Source organism: Mangifera indica, chromosome 8 (assembly GCF_011075055.1).
Source record: "Mangifera indica cultivar Alphonso chromosome 8, CATAS_Mindica_2.1, whole genome shotgun sequence".
In the NCBI taxonomy this organism is placed as follows: domain Eukaryota; kingdom Viridiplantae; phylum Streptophyta; class Magnoliopsida; order Sapindales; family Anacardiaceae; genus Mangifera; species Mangifera indica.
In genome coordinates, this window is record NC_058144.1 from 8,886,512 (window position 1) to 8,908,152 (window position 21,641).

The 21,641-nt window shown below is 34.1% G+C and overlaps 3 protein-coding genes across 12 annotated transcripts; 1 reads left to right on the forward strand and 2 right to left on the reverse strand.

Annotated features, from left to right (window-relative positions):
• Positions 1 to 1,339: 1,339 nt before the first annotated feature.
• On the reverse strand, positions 1,340 to 6,099 carry LOC123223763 (probable metal-nicotianamine transporter YSL6). The gene is made up of 7 exons (XM_044647115.1): positions 5,630 to 6,099; positions 5,078 to 5,250; positions 4,539 to 4,636; positions 3,917 to 4,054; positions 3,228 to 3,417; positions 2,971 to 3,103; positions 1,340 to 2,488 (listed from the first exon to the last, which is right to left on the reverse strand). The coding sequence occupies exons 1-7, from the start codon at positions 5,979 to 5,981 to the stop codon at positions 1,554 to 1,556; spliced, it is 2,019 nt and encodes a 672-aa protein (XP_044503050.1). The 5' UTR covers positions 5,982 to 6,099; the 3' UTR covers positions 1,340 to 1,553.
• A 1,042-nt stretch (positions 6,100 to 7,141) lies between these two features.
• On the reverse strand, positions 7,142 to 21,363 carry LOC123223766 (ABC transporter I family member 11, chloroplastic). 9 transcript variants are annotated; one of them, XR_006503858.1, is made up of 13 exons: positions 21,187 to 21,352; positions 21,021 to 21,078; positions 20,393 to 20,472; positions 17,803 to 17,854; positions 17,570 to 17,703; positions 17,204 to 17,318; positions 16,992 to 17,078; positions 16,539 to 16,587; positions 15,468 to 15,552; positions 14,588 to 14,713; positions 12,238 to 12,338; positions 8,474 to 8,726; positions 7,142 to 7,909 (listed from the first exon to the last, which is right to left on the reverse strand). XR_006503858.1 is itself a non-coding variant. In XM_044647122.1 (11 exons), the coding sequence occupies exons 1-10, from the start codon at positions 21,273 to 21,275 to the stop codon at positions 14,635 to 14,637; spliced, it is 828 nt and encodes a 275-aa protein (XP_044503057.1). In that variant the 5' UTR covers positions 21,276 to 21,352; the 3' UTR covers positions 12,959 to 13,088; positions 14,588 to 14,634. The 9 variants fall into 9 exon arrangements, 6 of the variants coding, with proteins under 6 accessions (XP_044503057.1, XP_044503058.1, XP_044503056.1 ...); XR_006503856.1 differs by having other exon boundaries at positions 12,238 to 12,396; XR_006503857.1 differs by lacking the exon at positions 12,238 to 12,338.
• LOC123223765 (protein LAZY 1-like) lies at positions 11,340 to 14,256 on the forward strand. 2 transcript variants are annotated; one of them, XM_044647119.1, is made up of 3 exons: positions 11,340 to 12,289; positions 12,838 to 13,111; positions 13,999 to 14,256. In XM_044647119.1, the coding sequence occupies exons 1-3, from the start codon at positions 11,552 to 11,554 to the stop codon at positions 14,016 to 14,018; spliced, it is 1,032 nt and encodes a 343-aa protein (XP_044503054.1). In that variant the 5' UTR covers positions 11,340 to 11,551; the 3' UTR covers positions 14,019 to 14,256. The 2 variants fall into 2 exon arrangements, with proteins under 2 accessions (XP_044503054.1, XP_044503053.1); XM_044647118.1 differs by lacking the exon at positions 13,999 to 14,256 and having other exon boundaries at positions 12,838 to 13,535.
• Positions 21,364 to 21,641: the final 278 nt, after the last annotated feature.

The following is a 21,641-nucleotide window of genomic DNA, read 5'->3' on the forward strand; positions in this document are numbered from 1 at the left end:
TTCATCTTTTTCAATGATAAAAGGCAAACACAGAAATCTAAGAGTAAATTCTAGCTATTAACTGATAAATGGCATATATATATATATATATATATATATATACACATGCCCACAAGAATACAAAAAAGAGGTGCCAGAGTTGCATTTGTTTAGTCAGAATCATCTTCTATTTATATTCATTCATTTTCAATACAAATCTTTGGTATCTTGTCATGTCTCCTGGAAGCTTTTAGATCATTCTGCCGATGTTATATAAAAATAATGACACATTTGCTAAAATCTAATCCTCCATATCAAGTATATCATCAATGAAATGATTCAAGATCCAATCCTTGCATGAAAACATATCTAAGATGAGATGAGATGAGGTTAGGTATCAGATTCTCACTTGGGTTTTTAATATATATATATATTTTTTATTATTGAGAGATTTTATAAACAAAACTGTACCTCAAAATATTATGCCAAGTGTTGCTGAGACTATCTATTTGGGATTTTAAATTTCTTGTTCTCCAAACCAATTTTTTTTTTTTAAGAAAGAACCTTATTTGAGTTGGATTATTATTTTTAAGATCGAATCAATCATACTAAATAGGATAAATTTCAGGTTTAATGACCGATCCTATAACTACTGAATCAGATAAGTTAAAAGTTTAATCTTAATATGTTATTAGAGAAAACTTAAACTTAGATTCTCTTATTTATGAAATCTTATTTTTATCACTCAAACTATCCTTTTTACAGGTGAAAGAATATGATTATTCCAAATAGATTGAGTGTTAAGTATGAAACAATCATAGTTGGATGATTCATTTCAATCTATTATTCCTGTAATCATAATATGAAGATATTAATTCTAGACGCCAAACCAAATCCTATTAATATTATCTAGGCCTCAGATTTTCCTTTTTAAGTGGTGGAGGGAATATCTTGCTAAGACTTGTCAACAAACAATTAGTCTTTTGGTTCACATCCACTACCATATATATATATATATATATATATATATACACAAAAATTAGTACATACTCATATGTATCATTACATGATTTAATATTATTTTATTTTTAATTCAAAATCACTTAATTATATGATAACACACATCATATATATATCTATTTGTATAACCATTATCCTTATGTCACATCTATTCTACAAATGAAGTACCCATTTCTTATTTTTCATCTTCATTTTTATATATTTATTGTTTATTTCGTAAAATTATACCATCAAACCAATAAAGATAATTTAGTTATTAAATTATGTTATAATATAATTCATATGCTTAAACAAACAGGGAGGTGAGGAAGAACAGATAAAGGATAAAGGAATTGTTGAGTATTTGCAAATGAGCAGATAATGATTCTTCTATACAATGGGTGCTAAGTGTAAATCATTCTTCCAGTCCCATATGCGCTGATTTGCGTTTTTTACGATAAGTCTTGAGATCCATTTCTTGAGATATACAACAGACATTTTACAGAATCCAATAAAAAATGGCCTTCAATGAACAGCAACAAATACAACACAGCCTGAGCCAGCGATTTTCCAGCTCAGTTACCAGTAGCAGGGCCAAAGTACATGCAGATGGGTGGGTTGATTCTGAAAATAGAGAGAACTGCAGATGGTATTGTCCAAATGCCATCGCCACATATTAGACCTGAAGCAACTGCCCCTGCATAATCCTCTGCATCCTTGCGATTGATTCGCTCCCATATAAAGAGTATAACTGTCCCCACAAACATGTCGATTGCAAAGTATGCTCCAATATAAAATGGAACTGCCATAGCCATCGGAATGGGAATAAACTGCGCTATTTTCTTTGGTGTCACATCCCTTAGGAGGTTAATAAGCAGAGCAGCAACAAAGAACCCACAACATATGGCCAGACAATGCTTGGGCAGCTCTGAGAAGCCCTCAATGCCTAGAATGGCCATCTCCCTAAATATCACGGCATATGGTGCTTTGTACGGACCGTCAGGTGAACCGATATCAAAAGCCGTCCAAAACATCCAGAATGTGAGTGGTGCAATGACACAACCCATAGCTGTTCCTACCAACTGGCTCACAAACATCGACTTCACTGATGATAGAGTGAGATAACCTGTCTTAAAATCCTGCATGAGATCGGCTGCAGTGGAGACAATGGACATCATAACACCACAAGCTGCTAACCCAGCAACAACCCCTCCATTGCTTCCGACCAGAGAAGCAATGATGAAAAGACCAATCTTTCCATAAGTTGTAGCCAAGCTCCAGTCTGTAAGTCCAGTGCCATAAGAGTTGCAGAAGGCTAGTGCAGGGGCAATAAGGTATGAGCAGAGAACCAAGTACCACTTGAGAGGTGGAAAGATGATTGGAATTGTTGCTGTTGATATGGCTGCCAGACCAACATATCCAGAAGCTGCAAGCCAGTTGGGTATCCTGTCTTTTAAAAAGACATCATCTCTTTTTTTCTGATCCAGTAACAATTTCGAACTCTCCGAATCTGCAAAAGCACGTCAGTAAAATTAATTTCCACAAGAATCACAGTTCATTAGAAAAAAGAAAATTGCATATGAATTTTGCATCCAGAGTTCTCAGATGATTGTTCTGTTTTGATAGACTGCCATAAGTTCACAACAGAGGTCTTCCTATTGTAATGATCACATTTCGTATAATATTGGTCAATTGATAAACCATATCCAGAAAACCTCAATAACCACCATAAAAATTTAAAAAAAAAAAGCTGAAATTTATAAAACTACCATTGATTCAGGAAAACATCAACAGTGGATGAGCCTCACTGTTTTACCAATCATTGGTTGAATATAATTGAAAAGGTTGAAAAGAATTATAGTTGGCTATCACAGGCTAAGTGAAATTGTTAACAGTAATGCCATGTGTAAATAATGAGCCAGATTTTTCCATCAATTTTCACAGTTGAGATGATTTGGTTTTCAGAGATAACATAGGGCCATATATCCTCACCCTGAACTTCATTAACAATTGGAAGTTTGCTCTGTTTGGTGCTTTTGTTGCACATTTCCTTAACAGTTATAGCTATTATCTTGACCAGATTGTAAAGGCCATCTCCAAGGATAAGGGCAATAGCTATGAATACCTGCAAAAAGAGATGACAGGAAAAAATCACTTTAGAGCAGATAAATAAGATACTAGTTCAAGATTATGGAATTGGCTTTGAGCCAATGAAAGAATGTGATTAAAATTAATGTGTATTACCATACCTTATATCCATAAAGACCTTTAAAATCGCTGCTACCCAGGTCAGCTGGATACCAGTCGCCAGCATGTTGGGAGATGAAAGGCCAGAGGAAGCCCCATGATATAATAGCCCCAAGAAGAACAGAGCAGTTCACAATGTGGGGACAAATAAGTCCACATCCAACATAAGTTGGACTGAAGTCAAAATAAAACCTGCATCAAGCAAAAAAGTATACATGATTTCAACCACTTTAGTGCAATCTGGCTAAAACAATATATCATGTTCTGAAAGATGAAATTTAACAAACAATACAAAAGACAAAAGTAGAAAGTTATTTGCTCTCTGTATTTTATATTATATATTATAGGCACTACTAGTTCCATGTTACTTACTGGATGCAACTCAGTAAGAGGCCCAATGTAAAATGTTCAATAACTAAAAATTATTTTAGAAAATAAGAAGGAATAAATTGATAAGGAATATTTTTCAATAAAGTTGTTGCCCATAAGGGTATGCAGATATTCTATAAGACAACAAAAAAATGGAAAAAAACCCTAACTTTTTGATATTTGCCCCTATATCTAATAATTGAATAAATAGAGGGAATAAAAGAAAGAACCACAAATATAATAACTAAAAAGAATGAAACTTTAGTCTCTAAGAGAGAAATGGAGAAAAGTACATATCTCAAAGAATCCACTAGAGCCTTACGTGTTTTTATATAGAGTCAAACCAAGGGTGGGAAAATTGTCAAATCCACAAGAATCCCCAATTCCACTAAAGAACCACTTAAAGCAGCTCCAAAATAAACTTATGCTCAAGTACTTTCCAAGACAGCTGACTTGCTTCCTGTGACAAAAAGTCAAAAAATAATAGATACATAAGTAGGAAGAAAGCCATTAAACTCTGATTACTTTACAAATTTATATTAAAGAATGTACAACGAATTTACAGCTAATAAATTTGCAACACATCAAAACCAGACATATATAGCACCTGGAAATTTATCTGGTAAGAACTGAAAGACAATTACAAATATAATCGCAGCAGAAGTACATAAATACTAACAAGTAGCAATGTACTATCAAGTAGAAAAGATAGATATCATGGACTTTTTTACGCAGGATTATAAATTATTTATTCTTCTTTCTTAATTGTACCCTTAAAGCTCTGTGTATCTTCAAAATTAAGGACCTCTTAATTTTCATTGCTTTGATTTTTTTTTTAAATTTTCCTAGATAATATAAATCTTCTATCACTTCTCTCCAACAGTTTTGCAGAATGAGAAATCATAGCAAGATATACAAATAATGAACATATATTCAATCATTACCCTGCAAGCTCAGCTCCAGAGTTGGTGTGAAAGCTATTTATCAACATTGCTGTGGCTGTTCCACTGGGATATGTAAGCTTATAGTCCAAGACCATAACCTGATACCATTCACAAAAAATTAGGAGATAGACAATATCCATAAGGCCCACCTAGTTGTCATGGACGCATTGAGACTTTAAGGACAACATATGTAACAGAGAGTTCAAATCTACCTACCTTTTTCAAATTTCACTTTCTTAAACAGCTAAAATCTCTAGGAATAAACACATATCAGTACCTAGAACGATATATGAACTCATTCTTCACAAATTCAATATCAGTATTCAGAAACACAAACGAAAACCTTAAACCAAATTTAACAAGTAACTTTTCAGTATCAATTCTAAATGATTGGACAAGATATTCACAACCAAATGTATGACAATACGATATAAATCAGTTAACTTCCTAGACTTAACTAGTCTCTAAACTTATACTTTCCATATATTAAAGCACGCTATTAAAAGCAAAAGAATGACAACAATGACTGTGAAAGATACCTTGCGAAGTGGAACAAGACCGAAAAGCCCAAGGAAACTGACAACAAACAGAAAACCAATCATCCAAAGCAATCCTGGGTTCAAAACATCTTCTGCCCGGTTACCCGGGTAGTCAGCACCAATTAGTTCATATGTTCTCTCATCCATAGCAAGCAAATAAGAACCAAATCCCCCTGCAATCAATTTACTACTAATTAGTTTATCAACTCCATGTATTAAAACAAAAGAGCTGATTAATAGAATAATTTCATATAAATTTCGTCTTTTCCATTATAATCAAGTTATCATGATTCAATAATCTTAACAATAATTCTCCATTATATAAAATTTTAATTTCTAATTCAGAAGACAAACCGAAAAACAAGCAAATATCTAGATATATCAATTTCAGTCCAATAAATTGTGTACCTATGTTTTAGTAAGCGTGTAATTTTATTTTTAATTTAAAATTATTTAATCATTCTATAACACTAATAAAATGTGTATCCATATGTTAGCTTAAGATAGGTAATTAAGAAAGTTAAACATAAAAAATAAAAATAGAACGATTACCGCTAAATGCAAGGCCATAACAAGCGACAACACAAGTTTGAATGACGGTGTTTTCCTGTCTGGTAAAAGGCTTAATCGAGAACCCTAAATTGGACAAAAAACTAGTCCACGATTTAACAAAGAAGAAGCCAAGCAATCCAGCCGCTACGTTGAGCGACGGAATGATCCCCACCGTAAGATTCAGCTTGTGCGTGATGATACAGAACAAAGCCCCCATCATGGCGCTGACAACCAGCCCTCTGATGGTGATCTGATCCTTCCATTCGGGAACGGTCTGATCTTCCTCGTTGACGGCAGAGATTTTCTCACTAGGTCCAATCAACGGCTCAGAAACTCCTCCTTCGGCTCCCATAATGCGGCGATTTTCGGGACTGGTACAGGAGAAAGAGATTTGATTGATAGATGCGATGTGTCGTGAAGTTTTGCTGAGCTTTGATATGTTGGGGATGAGGTAGAGATAAGAGTTGAAAGTTCGGTGGGCAATCCAACAAATTTTACGATTTGTGGTTAGGTGGTCGAATTGATTTTTTACACGTGTATCTTATTTTATTGATTTTCAGTTTGTTTGGTTGCTTTTTGTCGTTTTTTACAGCTATTGACTTGTAAGTTACCCGCCGAAAATATAATTGCGATGGAATCAAGAGGAAAGAGTAAAGGTTAAAATAAATAATAGAATCATTAGAATCTTAAAGAATAAATAATAATAAATAATTTTATAATTTAAAGAATTGATAGTTGTCATTAGGTACAGAATCAATCATTTATGGTTTGGTCTGGTCAAATTGAATTTGTTAATTATAATTTTCAATAATTTGGTGTTTTGGTTGAAATGCAAGAAGACACCGTTAATTGTCATTCATGGGTCCCTTGAAAGTTTAAAGATTCCTGAATTCTGGTAACGCTTTTATTTATTGTCAAGGTAAAAATTTTTAACCATTTCAATAAAATGATTTAAAAAGAGAGTTATAAGAATTTGAAATTGAAATTTTGGATTAGCATGCTCTTATTCAATTAATTATAGAGATGACAATGGGTCAAATAGAGGCTAAAAACCTTAGTTGCTAACTTTGTCCCTATAGAGAAATTTTTTTCCTATTTTTACCTTGTTCACGATATAAGAATGGTCAGAAATTTCCGTTCCCTTTCTGCGAGAAAATTTTCTCTTTCTTCCCTTTCTCATCTCTGTAGAGAAAATTGTTTATAATTTTTTCTCATCTCCACTAGAAAAATAATAAAACATTTATTAAATATCAAAATTATTTGTAAGAACAATATTATACATACTTACTTTAAATAGATATGTATATGTCATCAAATGATTCAATATATAAGAATTTAAAAAATATATAAAAGAGGGAATGAATCATAGAGAGAATGAGTCAAAAAGGACATGTAGGAATATATTTATCTTTGTCCCTGTCCAATCTTTAATTGTAGAAATTTTTGTCATCTTTATCTCTATTTTTATTTTTATCAGAGAATCCTTTTTTTATTCAAAAAGAAATTATCATCTCTAATAAATAATATGTTCAATTGTACTTGTTATAATATTTTCATATGGGCAAACGTCCCCGTTTAGGTTATGGGCTAGTCTTGGGCCTCAAAGGCATCCCCAATTACCGAGAACAAAGAAACATGGTATCAAAATTGCATCTTCACAAATTACAGATGGTCGGCATAGCCCTTCATAAATATTTTCTTGATTAAATCACGGTAAATCTTACCAGTACCCAAAATGGGGCCACCTTATGATCAACTTGTATATACTTTATCCTAAACCCATCTGGAAACAATAAGAAAGTAAATTGTTTTCTTCACTCTCCAGAAACAAATGGGAAGCCACTTAGATTTCTACGTCTCCACGTGAAATTCACATGTTCACCATCTAATCAACCAATGGACTCACCACACACCCAACTCAATGACTCACTTATTTGCAGGTTTTTCTGTTTGTCTTAGTGTAAATTTTAGAAGGGTGTAAGTGATTCTCTTGTCTTTACTCCTTAAAGAGGCAATAATTTCCCGTGTTTTATAGTTGCTCGTTGGCTAGCTCAAACAAGGATGCCTATAACACCTACTTCACAATCTACAGTTACTCTATATTGTTATGGAAAAAGCTTGTCTCACATTAATCATTATTGCAATGGATGAAGGAATGAACTTGCTCAAATAAAAACAATAGAAATTTTTGCTGACCCGGATTCCATGGCAAGTTACTGGGCAGCAGGAAAGCAACTGCAGCCGTGGCTATCACCTGGTGCTCATGTTCATCAATGGGTCCTGCATGCCCTCCATGGAAATATGTATTATATCAATGTCTATTGAGCAGAATTATCACTTCCAATCATAGATGTCAAATAAGATAATGATAAAATCCTTAGGAGAACTATACCTAAAAATTAGTTATTAAAATTGCAGCGTCCAAATTCATATAAACCTCATATCAGAAATCCATACTTTTCAATGTGAAATTCAAATCTTATACCTTGCAATTGAGATCCTCACATCAGAAATTCATATTTTTCAATATGAGATTGAAGTCTCATACTTTACAATTGGGATTTTCACATCCACATGTCCTAAACGGTAGGAACTAGCTACCAAAACTCGTGGGTCACTTAGATCAAATGTCATGTTTCACCATCCTAGTGAGTGTATAATAATAATGTCAATTGATGTATTATTTGCCTTCTTTAATAATGAACAGAAGTTCAGGAAAATATGCTTACCACACACAGATTGGAACAAAGATCTTAGAATTTGATTACATGTGGCATGATAATTACCATGGATCCATATAAAAACAGCCAACAATATCCACACTGTAAACGTTAGTCACTTTACCTGTGGAGCTTCGACAACAAAACCCCACTTGTTGAAAGGTGTTTCAAACTGAATATGCTTGCGTGGCTTTTGTCTTTAGGCCTACAACAGCTTCTTCCTTAGCTTAATGCTACTTCTATAGATGCTTGTGGGACATGTTGATAAAAGACGGTTGGAAACTCAATTTAAGTAGGCTCTATCGAAGAATTCCACACAGCAAGGAAAGGCACTTCAGAAGACAAGCTTCAACTGCTGAAAGATGTCTTAGTCATGCCTGCAACAAGAGTACAGTTTGATCAAGTAACATTAGAAATCATGAAGAAGCATTAATAGCATAAATACAGGGCAAAACAGAAAAACTCCTGGAACTGAAAATAGTCTCATGAGTTGATGACTAAGGAAAAAGTGCAGAAACTTAAACTTGAATTAAAAAGCACAAAAACTCAAGCACTAGACATCTATATTTTCAGTTTAATGCCACAAGATGACATGAGATATCATTTACAAATTTTGGTATAGGATAAATTTCTCAACTCCTCCGGGTGATAAATCATAAATCATTACAGCAAGATGAAAGACCAAAAAAAGTTTCACTACTAAGTTCAGACTTTGCCATGAAGATCAAGGTATTGAAAACGAAAATCTTAGACATCAATATCTCAGCTCAGTTCACGTAAGTGCTAAAAAAATATCACTAAAACTCTTTCAGTTAAAATCTGAGATATTAAAACTTAAGTGAAAGGGTGGTTACACAACCAAAATTCCAAGCCAAGACGATCAATTTTGAAAAAGCAAATATGTACGAACAATTCAAATGAAGGAGAAATAAAGTAACTTCAGAAGATGAAGTCAGATATGCCTTGCAATAGTATGATCAATCCACACCAGTTATTAGATGGGGCAAAAAACTGGCACTGATTTACTAGAGATTAGGGCTGGACCCGAATCAAGGTTTAGCTCGATTTGAATCAATTCAAACTAGAACTTCAACTCAATAATTCGACTTAAATCCCCTTTTGGTGACACTGTTTATACCGCTAGTGACCATCTAGTGACATATCTGACCGATTTAAATTAGTTATTATGGATTCAAATTGAATTTGAGCCAACCTATGTCTGGGCTCAACTTGGCTTAAATATAATTATACTAAAGATGATCATTTACATTTAAAGTATCTTATGTAAAGCATGACGCCCTTAGAGGTGTGATGGTGACCAAGCCGTGCCGAGCTAAAAATGCAAGGCCTAACGTGCCATGAGTTGTGTTGTACCAAAACCCACAAATACACAAAATTTGGTGCGTTTAGCTAACCTATCAAACCTTAAAGTAGCTAGCACAAAAAATTGTGCCTTTATGGGCTTTTTGCAAGCCAGTTTACAAAAATGTAACTTTTTAAAATTTTTGTAAATTGTGTTGTGTCGTGTCGTGCTGACCGTAAGCTTTCCCATGAGGCCTCGACAAAACTTGTTTTATTTGTAGGCCTTAGCACAACCTCCAAAATTTTGGGTTGTGCCCAAATTTTGTAGGCAATGCTGACACAATCCACTATCACCTCTAGATCAACCAAAAAGTTCAGAACATTAAGCATATCTCCCTAGAATACATTAGAAATGATATACCTCATGGTTTAAAAACCATCCTTGCGCTTGACACATTATCAGAAATATTTATTTTTGTCCTACCATACACAGTGGGCGTTTCACTTGCACTGGATACCTTGTAATATAACTGTAAATGTTGGATGATCTGACATAAAATTATTTCACACAATTTAACTAGTATACAGATTAAAGTGTCATATTTCGGACAATATAAAGTTTCCATTGCAAACGAATGAGTTTAAATGCATGCAGATAGACAATAGCATCCGATTGATGACTGACACAAGAGGTATTTGTATCTATATATTATTGCTCGTGCAACCTACTCCAAACATCATATATATGCACGGAAACCATAGCACCACCAGCTTGTGGGTCTTCAAACTACTCCAATATATCCACATGATCTGATCTTGACAAGAACAGCCAACTAGACTTTTGTATCTTTCTACTTGTCTCTCTATTCACCTCCATGGCTCCATCCTAGCCTATTCTAGTGACAAGTGACTCCCCTTAGCGGTCATGATGAGAAGATCCTCATTACCTTTACAAATCTAATATTTCCTTTTAAAGTTCCCTAACACTCGTGTATCTAAGTCTACCTCTCCATGTGTCTCTCTATCAAAGCATTCTAACATAAAGCCTTTGGAAGTGAGATCAAAATGAAGGTAAGTCTGAACTTTACAATTTTTTAGAATAACAAAAATTTGCAAATGCTTTAACTTGACCTTTACCTATCATTATAGCAGGTACTGGGATGGATGCACCACAAAATACGGCAAAATAGCATTGATCCGTTCAAGGATTTCACCATTGGTATTCCAACCACCTACACATTTGCTTTCTTGCAACAAAATCACTTGGCATGCATAAGCTACAAAAACGTCATCACATAATTAGGGTAAAACACTTGCTAACATAATTAATGTAGCCTGCTTGATGTCTAATATCGCACAGCAGTTCAGCGTGAAATTCTATTTAGCTAGACAAATTAAGTCTTCCAGAGTTACTAATATTTTGCAACAGATAAATTTTAAACCTCTACTCAAAGGTTAAAATGGGCGGCTTAAGGCTATCAAAGACAGATGGCCTCAGCCACATAGTTGCGGCCAGCATCATGTCATATCTTCAGATTTTGCCCAATAACATTTCCACTAAAACTGATTGAGACCAGGGGATCTCTCTCCACAGACACAGCCTTAAAAAGGCATCTCAGCACAAGTATCGAGGCCGTCTAATTTTATTAGTCATTCAGAATACCACTAAGCTACAGTACAATTCAATCACACACTACATTACCATGCTTACAAGTCTGAGTGTGTTGAGGCTACTAGATCAGGTCCACACTATCAATTTTGACACCCAAAATGAAAATCAATGCATCTCACTCAAGCAAGCATATAGCAACTTCCTTGCCTTATAATTGTTGATGATATCATAAATTCTTCTTGAATTTTAATTTCAGGGAACTACTGCACTTGCTTTTCAACTCAGTCAATGCTGGATGACCAAGACTACCATTCAAAGTCAAGCTTCAGCTCAAGATGTGGATCTCAATCCACAAAACAGACCAAACAGGAGTCAGAAAACGCTATTTCTGAACTTGAAGCTAAGGGAGTTGAAGAACACTTTGATGGAGAAACTGATGTCATCTCTGAGCTCTTTGATGGCTTTCTGTCCATAGGAACTCTTGGTTCAGAAAAAATGATCAGTGAGCCTGCAACACCGACATTTTCCACATCTATGCAAAACGTAACTGGGGAACAAGCAGATGTGACAGAGTATGACTTGAAATTCATCAATGATAAACTAGAGAAATTCCTTGAGACTGAAGCTGAAGAAGAACAGAGTAAAGAATCATCAAGAAGAAACAGTTATGTGAGCATTGTTACACTTAGTGAGAAGCTGATGGAAGGAGCCAGTACTGAAGATTATGGAAAGATCATGGTATGTCCACTGCAAGGATATCTATTTGGAACTTCAATTGAACTTCCAGAAACAACTGAGGTAAAGAAGGAAAAGGCATCACTGGCAGAACTGTTTCACAGGACAAAGATAGCAGATGAGATTTCCACAGAGAAAAGTGATAAGGGGGAGATGCAGGCCAAGCAAACACATAAATCAGTCAAACATCTCTTTAAGAAGATGCTGAAAAAGCTTCATGCTACTTTAAAAAGCTCTACCCCTTCTAATGGTGATACTGCTGCTGTTTCAACCAACAAGAAACTCCATAAGGTTTGCCTTCTGACACTTGATTTTCTCAGAACCGTTATTTTATCCTGTCTTGCCATCAAAAGTCAGGTTCATATAACTAGGTCATGCTGAACTTGAATGCTTCACTTCTGCAAACAAAAAACCAAGACATATGGAACACACGGAAAACTGTAAAAAGACTCAACCAGAGCAGAATGTCTGATTTTTGCATTTTAACCAAAGAAATATTGAAACTGAGAAATTGGTGTAGTGTTTTGCCATTTTCTGCATGCATAAAAATTCTGATCAAGGTCAGCTATAATGCAAACTGGTGTGGAGAAAAATCTATGTTAAAGTGTACAGGTCTTCATTTCTGTCTGTCAATTTGTTAAAGCACACATTGCCACATTAGATCGTCTGAAAGTTCCAGCATAAAGCAAAAAACTTCAGTAATCATTCCTAATCTATCAACTGCATATCATAGATACATGGAAAATAGGGTAAATTGTACTTAAGTTTTAATTCCATTTTTGGCATGTAAGTCAAAGGAGTATAAATTGGATAATATATTTTATTCCACTTCCATGTAGATCATACAGATGTTCCACAGAAAAATTCATCCTGAAAACTCTATAGCTGAAAAAGAGTTCATTAAATCCCACACAAAAAAGATCAACGGAAATCCCCGTGATGGCAGTTGTGTTAATGGAGGCCTGATGCACTCAGAAAAAAGCAACAAGAAATTTCCTCAGGGATCTACTTCTAAGCAAGGTTACATGGCCAACATAATATGGCCCCAATATGGCCTCAAAGGCATTGCTTCAAGTGGATATAGAGAGCACTGGATCAAAACAGATGCAGACTGTAAGTATCAATTATATTCAATATTATCTTCTTGACTTGACAGTTAACACTCACAATACCGAGCAGGATAGAACCCATGACCTCACCCACACCATTATGTACATAGACTATTAGAATAGACTGCAATATGACCATCTCTACTCAATCTCAACAAACTGTTCACTTACTTACAATTATTTTAGTCACCGACTCACCGATATCCAAATTAGACACCAAAGTTTAATCTTAGTTCAATTAACAAATATACGTGACTAATTATGTCAGTAGTAATTCATAGATTCAACATACGTGAATACATAGATGTAGATGTCAATTACTAACAAAAAATGTTCAAGGAATTTCATGTAAAACAAAATTATGAAGAAACCAAAATATTGACAATATGTTACAGGAAATTCCAAGTGAGATAACAAGAGTCAACACTATATTGAAACAAGATATACTTAGCCAAATAGAAATAAATCTACCACTGAGGATGCAGAAAATTTTTCCAGTAAAATAGCATTCACATATATACTCCCAAGTAAAAGTTCAATTCATAAGTTAAAATAGATGGAATGTTTGTTCCTTGTTTTCGGTAGACTGTAAATTTCTGAACCAATAACTACCAACTTCATTATATCTTATCTATCACATCATGAGAGTATGTAAAAATTTTTTTCGGGGGTTGGGGCTGAATGTCTATACCAATAGGAAATCCTCCACCTCATTGAAAATCGATCCTTTAAATGTCTAAACATTAAGATAATTGTAATAATTTATCTGCATGGTTCTGCTTGACAACTGCATTATTGACCACACTCTGGCTCTTAAAAAAAAAAGAAAAAACTCAGATAATTAAGTTTACTTATACATATTCTGACCCTCTTCAACTGCTGCACCTGTAGACTTGGTGTTGGAGCTGTAGTGATGCTGCTCAAGCAAAATCTTATTAGCTTCTGTTCTTTCTGAGTAAGAAGTTTGTGTGTTTAATAATATCATGTGTTCTTTATGATTTGCGAGTAAAATAGTGATGAACTTTGGAGAAAGAGAAGAAAATGAGTTATCCATCTTAACTATTCAGTTTGTTAATAAAGGTCTGGCACCATGTTTCTTGTAAACTTCTAAATTGCTAGAGAATGAAGTTGATTGCTTGTGAGTGTCAATTGAATTCTTGCAGATCTAAAATTTGAACTGGATACTTGACACCTATTTTCACTTTAGTCACTTAGAATCAGCTGCACTCAATCTTCTCATATGGAGGCTAAAATTATAAACATAATGTACCTGCCAAGAAATTAGAATTTGTTGGCCTTGAGTGTCCAAGCATTAATTCATTCATCCCAACTTCCACAGAGAAATGAAACAAAAGAGAATTGATATTTAAGAATCTGGACATTAAGTGTTGGATCCAAATTTCTGTCATGTTTTTTTTTTTTTTTTTTCATAAACAAATTCAAGTTTCAAGAATAAGAGATAGAAGGATCGGGGTCCCACCTCACTGCATCATGTCTTAATGAGGTAAAAATGAGCTGGGTTCCAAATTACAATGGTAGGGGCTCTTCCCTCAAAGTTCCACCCATGTCCATCCTCCAAGATCGATCAACAAGAGTTGCCAACTCTCTGATTGAAAACACCAAAAGCTACATAACTAAAAAGTACAAATTTTTGCATATTATCAATAGAAAAAATGAATTGAAGCAAATACACGGAATATCATTTATCTATGGTTAGGATCAATTTCTTGCACTAGGAAACCCATCAATCAGCAACATAGTCAACTTAAGACCTAAACAAAACAGATCCCTTTTCATTGAATTTGAAATAGTCCATTGAATTTTGATGACGTTATATTGGGTGATGTAATTTTGCAATATAGTTACACTTGTATGAAATGGGTCATTCAGAGATGCAATGTTTTGCTCCTTGATCTCTACCATTTCTCATACCTTGTTCCTTTTCTTAAAGCCAAAACCTGTTTACAATGATACTTTTCTTATTATATACTGACTAAAATTTGTCCAAACAAAGATCGAACTCAAGAAAGGAGACACACAAATATGCATACACAGAACATAAACAAAGACATGCATATGAAAAGGTTTCCCAATGTCTGGAATTGAAGGATTTGCTCATTGCCATACATGACACATTGTGCCCAAACAATCATACCCATGATCATCGATTATAAGTTGCTATTTATTAATAAAGAAATTGCATCTTTCTTTTAAAGTGATGTTACTATGCCCTCAAGTAAATGATGTCTAACATTAATGGACAGTAGAATTAGTTACCATACTATGGTGACATACCGATGATAACTATAATATGTTCCTATAAAAAAGACAGAAGACAAAATTGAAAAATGAAAACTTACGTGAGGTCATGACTAACAACAAGTATAGTTACTTCTTTCTTCAAATGCTTCAGAAGCTTCACAATATCTGCACGTGCCTTCCAGTCTATTTTTCTCAATTACATAAGTGATCAAATAAGCAAAATTGGAAATGCCAAATAAAAGTTAACATCTGCAAATCGAAATTTAATACAGGCGCAATCATTAATTAGCTATCACAAATTCATAACTCTGAAAAAACTATAAATTACCAATTATAGGACAATATTAGTACTAAGTAACTGCTGTCAGTAAGCAAAAAAATTGTTGTTCTACTGTTGTCATTTTTTTTTTTTGGGTAAGTTACCATTATGAATGTTCTCAAAAGATGGAGAAAAATTAGCTTATAAGCAAGTATTATCTTGCAAGTAAAATTTTAAAAATACATAATATAAAAAGAAAATATATGCCAAGAACAGGTAAAGAAACCTTAGCTCTCATCTATACTGGTTGTATAAACAACACAAAGGAAATATTTAAATGAATCAGGTAGGTCGAACAAGTATTTATGTTTTTCTTATCATTAACATTTACAACACCAATATTAGATATTGTAACAAAAATTATAAAAACAATTTGAATGCCCCAGAAATGAGCTGGTTTATCATGAAACCAATACTCATGCAATGATGAGAAATATATCACTTGATGGAATAGAGAAAAGTGCACTGATTGTACAAAATTCCTTGATTAAAAGAAAAAACTAATCATCTACAGTCACCACCCAAACTGAATTCTAAAATGTGCAGTCCAGAGCTAAAATTAAACAAGTTCCTTTTCCAAATACATGTGAAACAAGTAACTCAGGCATCCAACTATTGATCTAGCAATCTTATCCAATATTCAATTATGACCTTCCAAAAGAGCAAGAAGAGGGCATAACTACCAAAGATCAAAGACACAATGCGAAAGCAGTTTAGTAACAGAGAGCTGCAGATTACAGGTCTCATGCATGCTTAATTGTTGGATTAACTTCTAATGCAGTCTTAATTTATATATTTACACAAAGAGGAACAATAATGCAGAACAGTAGCACCAAATGAGCTTTCATACCCAGACCAGCAAGAGGCTCATCCAATATTAATAAATCTGGGATTTGTACCTGGAGAATTAAAATAATCAACATTTAGCAGCCAAATCATGCCACAGTATTGCATAGCAACAGATAGAAAATTTTTTTAAACCATGGCCAAAAAAGAAAAGATAAAAGATTTGGACCCCCACAAAAACCATTAAATTTTATTGCCACTCAATATTTTTAGAAATTACAGAAAACACTCTGCCAAATGGGTTTGCAGTAATTCTTTACTAAAACACCCCTCTTATAAGGAGTCTTCAAATAATTTTAGGGATTTTCAGTAAAATATAAGCATTGGGTGTCAATGAAATTAAAGAATATCTCATCGAGATCCATTATAATTTCCAAAATGAACCAAAAGAAACTTCAGTTTGTGTGCATATGTAAGCATGCATCAATTTAGGATAGGGTAATTGATAGGGTCTTACTAACTGAATTGCCAATGCAAGCCGACGCTTATAGCCACCACTGAGAGAATGAGGATCCTTATCCAAAGAGATCCCACCCAATCCAACCTAGTTTTATCAATTAAATATATATTACAGAGAATGGCAAACACATATAGCACAATCAATATCTATAAAACAGAAACACAGCTGCAAGAGTTTGGGTGGGGAAGAGGATGAAAGAAGAATAATACCCAATTAATAGCTCTTTGGAGATTCAGAGCAAGGTACTCCTTCATTTGAAGACCACCACTTTGTCTTGGCCACCCAAATATAACTTCATCAAGCACATTATCTGCCACAAAATACCTAGCTAACAAAAATTTATTTTCTTAAAATTTAACAATACAAAGTAGAATTAGGAACATTGTTGAGAATTGAGAAAGAAGACGGTGAAAGATAAACAAACTAAACACAGATCACAGAATGACAAAAGATACTAAATATAAATTAGATTTAGTAGATAGAACAAGCTTTAAAAAGTACAAGTTTGCAACATCTAGGACCCCAGACTTATAATAAGAAACACGAAGGAGACAATGTTCAGTTGGTTTCAGTACCTCTCTGGAAACTGAAACACAATGCCTACTCTTTCAGCAAGCAAAGGTTCAGAAGACTCATTTGGTCTGCCATCATTTCCATATTTTTGAATATAAATGGAACCCGATGTTGGCTTGCTTAGTCCAGCAAGAAGCTGAGAGGGAAAGGAAAGGACAATCATAAATATAGAAAAATAAGGGTTCAACAAATTGAACAGTAAGAACTTCTAAAAAACATAAAGGAAAGGGCAAACCTGCAATAGAGTAGTTTTTCCACTTCCACTTTTACCAAAAATTAAGCCAAAACTGCAGCAAATGACACGATATATTTTAGTCCATGAACAGGAAGCAACCATCTGATAGATATTGAAGATTCTGCCACTAGCATAGTTGTTGGTGCAGGAAATTGAACCAAGGCAATGACATAATTATCTGGAGATTTTACATAGAAACGTGGTGGGAATAGTTGTACGTGTGATAGAAAACGATGGAACAATGACACAACGAAAATTTTAAAGCGGTTTGGTTGCCTAGGCAAGACCAACGTTCAATGTTATCTTATTACTCTTTTTGACAATGTGTTCACAGGAAACAATTACAAAGAATGTTCTTGTGATTGGTGGTTAAATGAGTCTCATTGATCTTCAGAGGAATTCTAGATCCAACTCAGAGAATTTTTTTTAAGCTTGAAAAAGAGAATTCTGAGATATTCTTAGTGATTAACAAAGCATCAAATCAAAATCCTTACTAACTAGCATGGCCAGTGAAAAAGATGGGCTTTTCTCTAGGAGGTATTTGAAGAGGCCACCTCTTTCTTCTATAATTCGCTAAATAGAAATTGACCATCCCCATTTCACTGTACAGTCGTCCACTTACAGAGTAAGGAAGGAAGGACATTGTTGTAATTGTTGAGACATAGGAGATTTAGAACTTTGTTGGCATGAATGATGCAAGTGCAATTGGAAAAGTTGGGCATAGTGTTGTCATTATGTATTTAATGTGATGTAGATCGCCAAACCATCATGGTGACGATTTTTCCTCAATATGTGTTCTAGTGGTAACTTATGCACCTCATTCAATAAGGGATGCATGGCCTTATTTGAACCTTCAAGCCTTCTTTCTACCTGAGACAGATTTGTTATACCTGTTGCCTAATTGGAATTTGCTCATATATGCATTGGGCAAAATTTGTCTTGGTGACGTGTCATGTAGCTAGCTGCTTGGTTGGATATTTGCTATTTGGTGGTTAGACGCTATCTGTGGCACCATTCTTCGAGGGGTAAGCTTTCCCATACAACAATAGTGTGCTTAAGAATACGAAAACGAGACGAGACAAGGTGTTTCAACATCTTATGAAAACGTGTCACAAAACATCCAAACAATTTAATCCAAGACATTAGTAGATCATTAAAATTGTCAAATTTACATATAAAAGCAGTATTTTATAGAAAGCTGTTAGGAATCCAACCACTTTCACTCAAATACAACACAATATTGAAGAAAATGAGTAAAATAAGTCTGATTTTATTGGTAAAAGATATTTACAATGATAAATCAACAATTTGAGGAGTCAAGGCCTCCTAATTCTGATCATTTGAGGCACCGCAAACCTCCCAAATCAGCCCCAAGGCTGCCCAAAAACCCTAATTTTCTTCCTTCCCCTCCCTTCTGCAATTACCTCCTTTTATACTTGCTCATTTCATAATTGCTCCCACATGTTTCCATGTTCACTACTTTTTCTCCTCCCTTAATCCCTACTCTTCCACTTTGTCATAACTATATAATTGCCACACTTTCCCTACTTTTTCTCCTCCCTTAATCTACACTCCTCCACCTTGTTATAATTGCATAACTACCCCACTTTATCATAACAGCCAACTACCCTACTTTCCCTTTCTTGTAGATTACATAAATGATATGGAGCAGCCCATGAACAATTCAAATAACAAGTCAAGCTCAACTTATTCAGCCAACATTTATCCTTAGGCCCAAGCTACTCCATTAGGTGTAACATCCTCACTAGGTCAAGAATAACCCAAATTAAGTAACGGAACCAAGCCCAACGGTAATTCATGTAATTTTATGTTTTAAGCATATTTGCATTTTGTTTATTGTTGATTATCTCATTTTGAGGAGTGGAAAATCAAGTCAAATAAGCAAAAAGAGCATTAATGGAGGAGACAGAGAAGACGGGTCAAGAACGTTAATGGAGGAGACAGGAACTCAAGTCATCACATTTTTGGCAAAGACAACATTGTCAACTTAGGTGGCTCCTTGTCTCTTATCTTTTTGGGAAAGTTCCAAAATCTTAGAACAAGTCTTAAATATATTTTAAATTCAAAATTTGCAATATTTTATTACTTGTTGAGACCTATATAAAGGGTCTAATTTTCATTGTAACACTTAAGACTTGATGAATGATATTATGGGAGATGTTTTCTTTGAAAACTTGATTCTTCCTTTGTCCTTTCTCTCTTGACCAGAGGTTGGTGGTGGTTTTTGTCCTTGGTGGTTTTCTTTTAAGCCTTAGATTGTTCTTGGTCACACAACATTTTTCTAAGAATAGTTTATCTTTTTTCATCATGTCAAAATCAATCACAGACACTTTACCCTCACATTTATAAAACAGCAACTTATTCACCTTGAACTCATTTCATTCCAACTTGGAATCACATCAATAAACATTTGCTCTAACAAAAACCAACTGATAAGCTCTATCAGTATAGTCTTTAGACATGATAATCTATTCAAATGTAACCACTAAATAGGAGTAATTAAATAAAGAACAAAATTCACATGGATATTTTGAATTGTTAATAATGAAGTCCTAGCACAAACATTTACCTTTTCTCTCGAAGGGAGAAACTAACTCTGTTTAAGATGTTGAGCTGGGTCCCTGGGGGTCGATAGCAAACGTCCTTAACCTTAGAATAATAGATAATTTTGTTTCAGTAACTTCAACCATTTTAACTATAGTAAGCACAAGCTCTAAATACACATTCATACAAATTAAAGCATATTCCATACAATAGAGTACACAAAAATTCCTGCAATACTGGAATCCAAAAATTCCATTTTCCTTCTACCTACATGGTACCGTTGAGATCCAGCTAATTTGCAAAATACAATAACTGCAATGCAAGGAACAAAAAAGAAAAGTAGCATACAAGATAAATGCACGCCAACAAAACAATTAGACAATAATGCCCGCCAACAAAACAATCAGACAATCACTATAAAATCATAAGTCACCATTATTACTAGCAAATCAATAACCAGCATCGTATATCTTAATCAGCAAATTACTGTAATTAGCATCACATGACATAATCCAAATGTAGTCTCAATAATCCGTTTAATTGAATTATTCATAATTTAATTACAAAAATCTATGAACTATATGGTAAATTCACAGCAATTCTCGAAAACAAGAAAAAAAAAAATGAAACAAATAATTACAAAATAAACTCACTTCAAGGCAAGAATAATGACAGGAGACTCCAACAGCCCGAGTTCTTCGAAAATGAAATCTATAAAAAAGTAAATTAATAGAAATCAACTAAAAAATTTAACAAATCATCAATTGGTTACGCAAGTAGAGAAGATGATAATTGCAACTAATCATCTAAAATGAGCACCTGAAGCGTGATTCGTTTGAAATGGAGCGCGATAATTCAAAATTCGTCCACTGAAGCAGAGACGAGAGCGCCAAGCTTGAACTCACCATGATAGAAGGGTAGAGAAATTTGTTTGGTCTGGGTGTTAGTGTTAGGCAAATTCACTTGAGGAGAATCCAAACTTTTGCCACGTCATGTCATGTCAGGGTCGGTGTCACGTGACTTTTGGTGTTTGTTGAGTCCAATAGTGTTATCACTGGGTAGGTAAAGGATTCAGATTATTACGAAAGCCAAGGGACTCGTTCTCACCAAGGGTGTAATTTTTTTTTTAAAATTTTCATCCAATAATTTTTAAAAATTCAAAGATGCATCTATATATTAAGTTTTATTATTATTGTTAAAAATAAAATTATTATTTTAAAAAATAATTTATCTTTATTTCTTCTTTTAATTTTAAAAAATAACAATTTCTTTCC

Coding starts and splice junctions, on each gene's coding strand:
- LOC123223763 (XM_044647115.1), bottom strand. CDS start 5,981: ATGGGAGCCGAAGGAGGAGTTTCTGAGCCGTTGATTGGACCTAGTGAG. Junction 5,251..5,629: donor TTATGGCCTTGCATTTAGCG/GTAATCGTTCTA, acceptor AATTGATTGCAG/GGGGATTTGGTTCTTATTTG. Junction 3,418..3,916: donor TTGACTCTATATAAAAACAC/GTAAGGCTCTAG, acceptor TGCTTGATGCAG/GTTTTATTTTGACTTCAGTC.
- LOC123223765 (XM_044647118.1), top strand. CDS start 11,552: ATGCTGGATGACCAAGACTACCATTCAAAGTCAAGCTTCAGCTCAAGA. Junction 12,290..12,837: donor CCAACAAGAAACTCCATAAG/GTTTGCCTTCTG, acceptor ACTTCCATGTAG/ATCATACAGATGTTCCACAG.
- LOC123223766 (XM_044647122.1), bottom strand. CDS start 21,275: ATGGTGAGTTCAAGCTTGGCGCTCTCGTCTCTGCTTCAGTGGACGAAT. Junction 21,079..21,186: donor TCAAACGAATCACGCTTCAG/GTGCTCATTTTA, acceptor ACTTTTTTATAG/ATTTCATTTTCGAAGAACTC. Junction 17,704..17,802: donor GAAAAACTACTCTATTGCAG/GTTTGCCCTTTC, acceptor TTTCCCTCTCAG/CTTCTTGCTGGACTAAGCAA.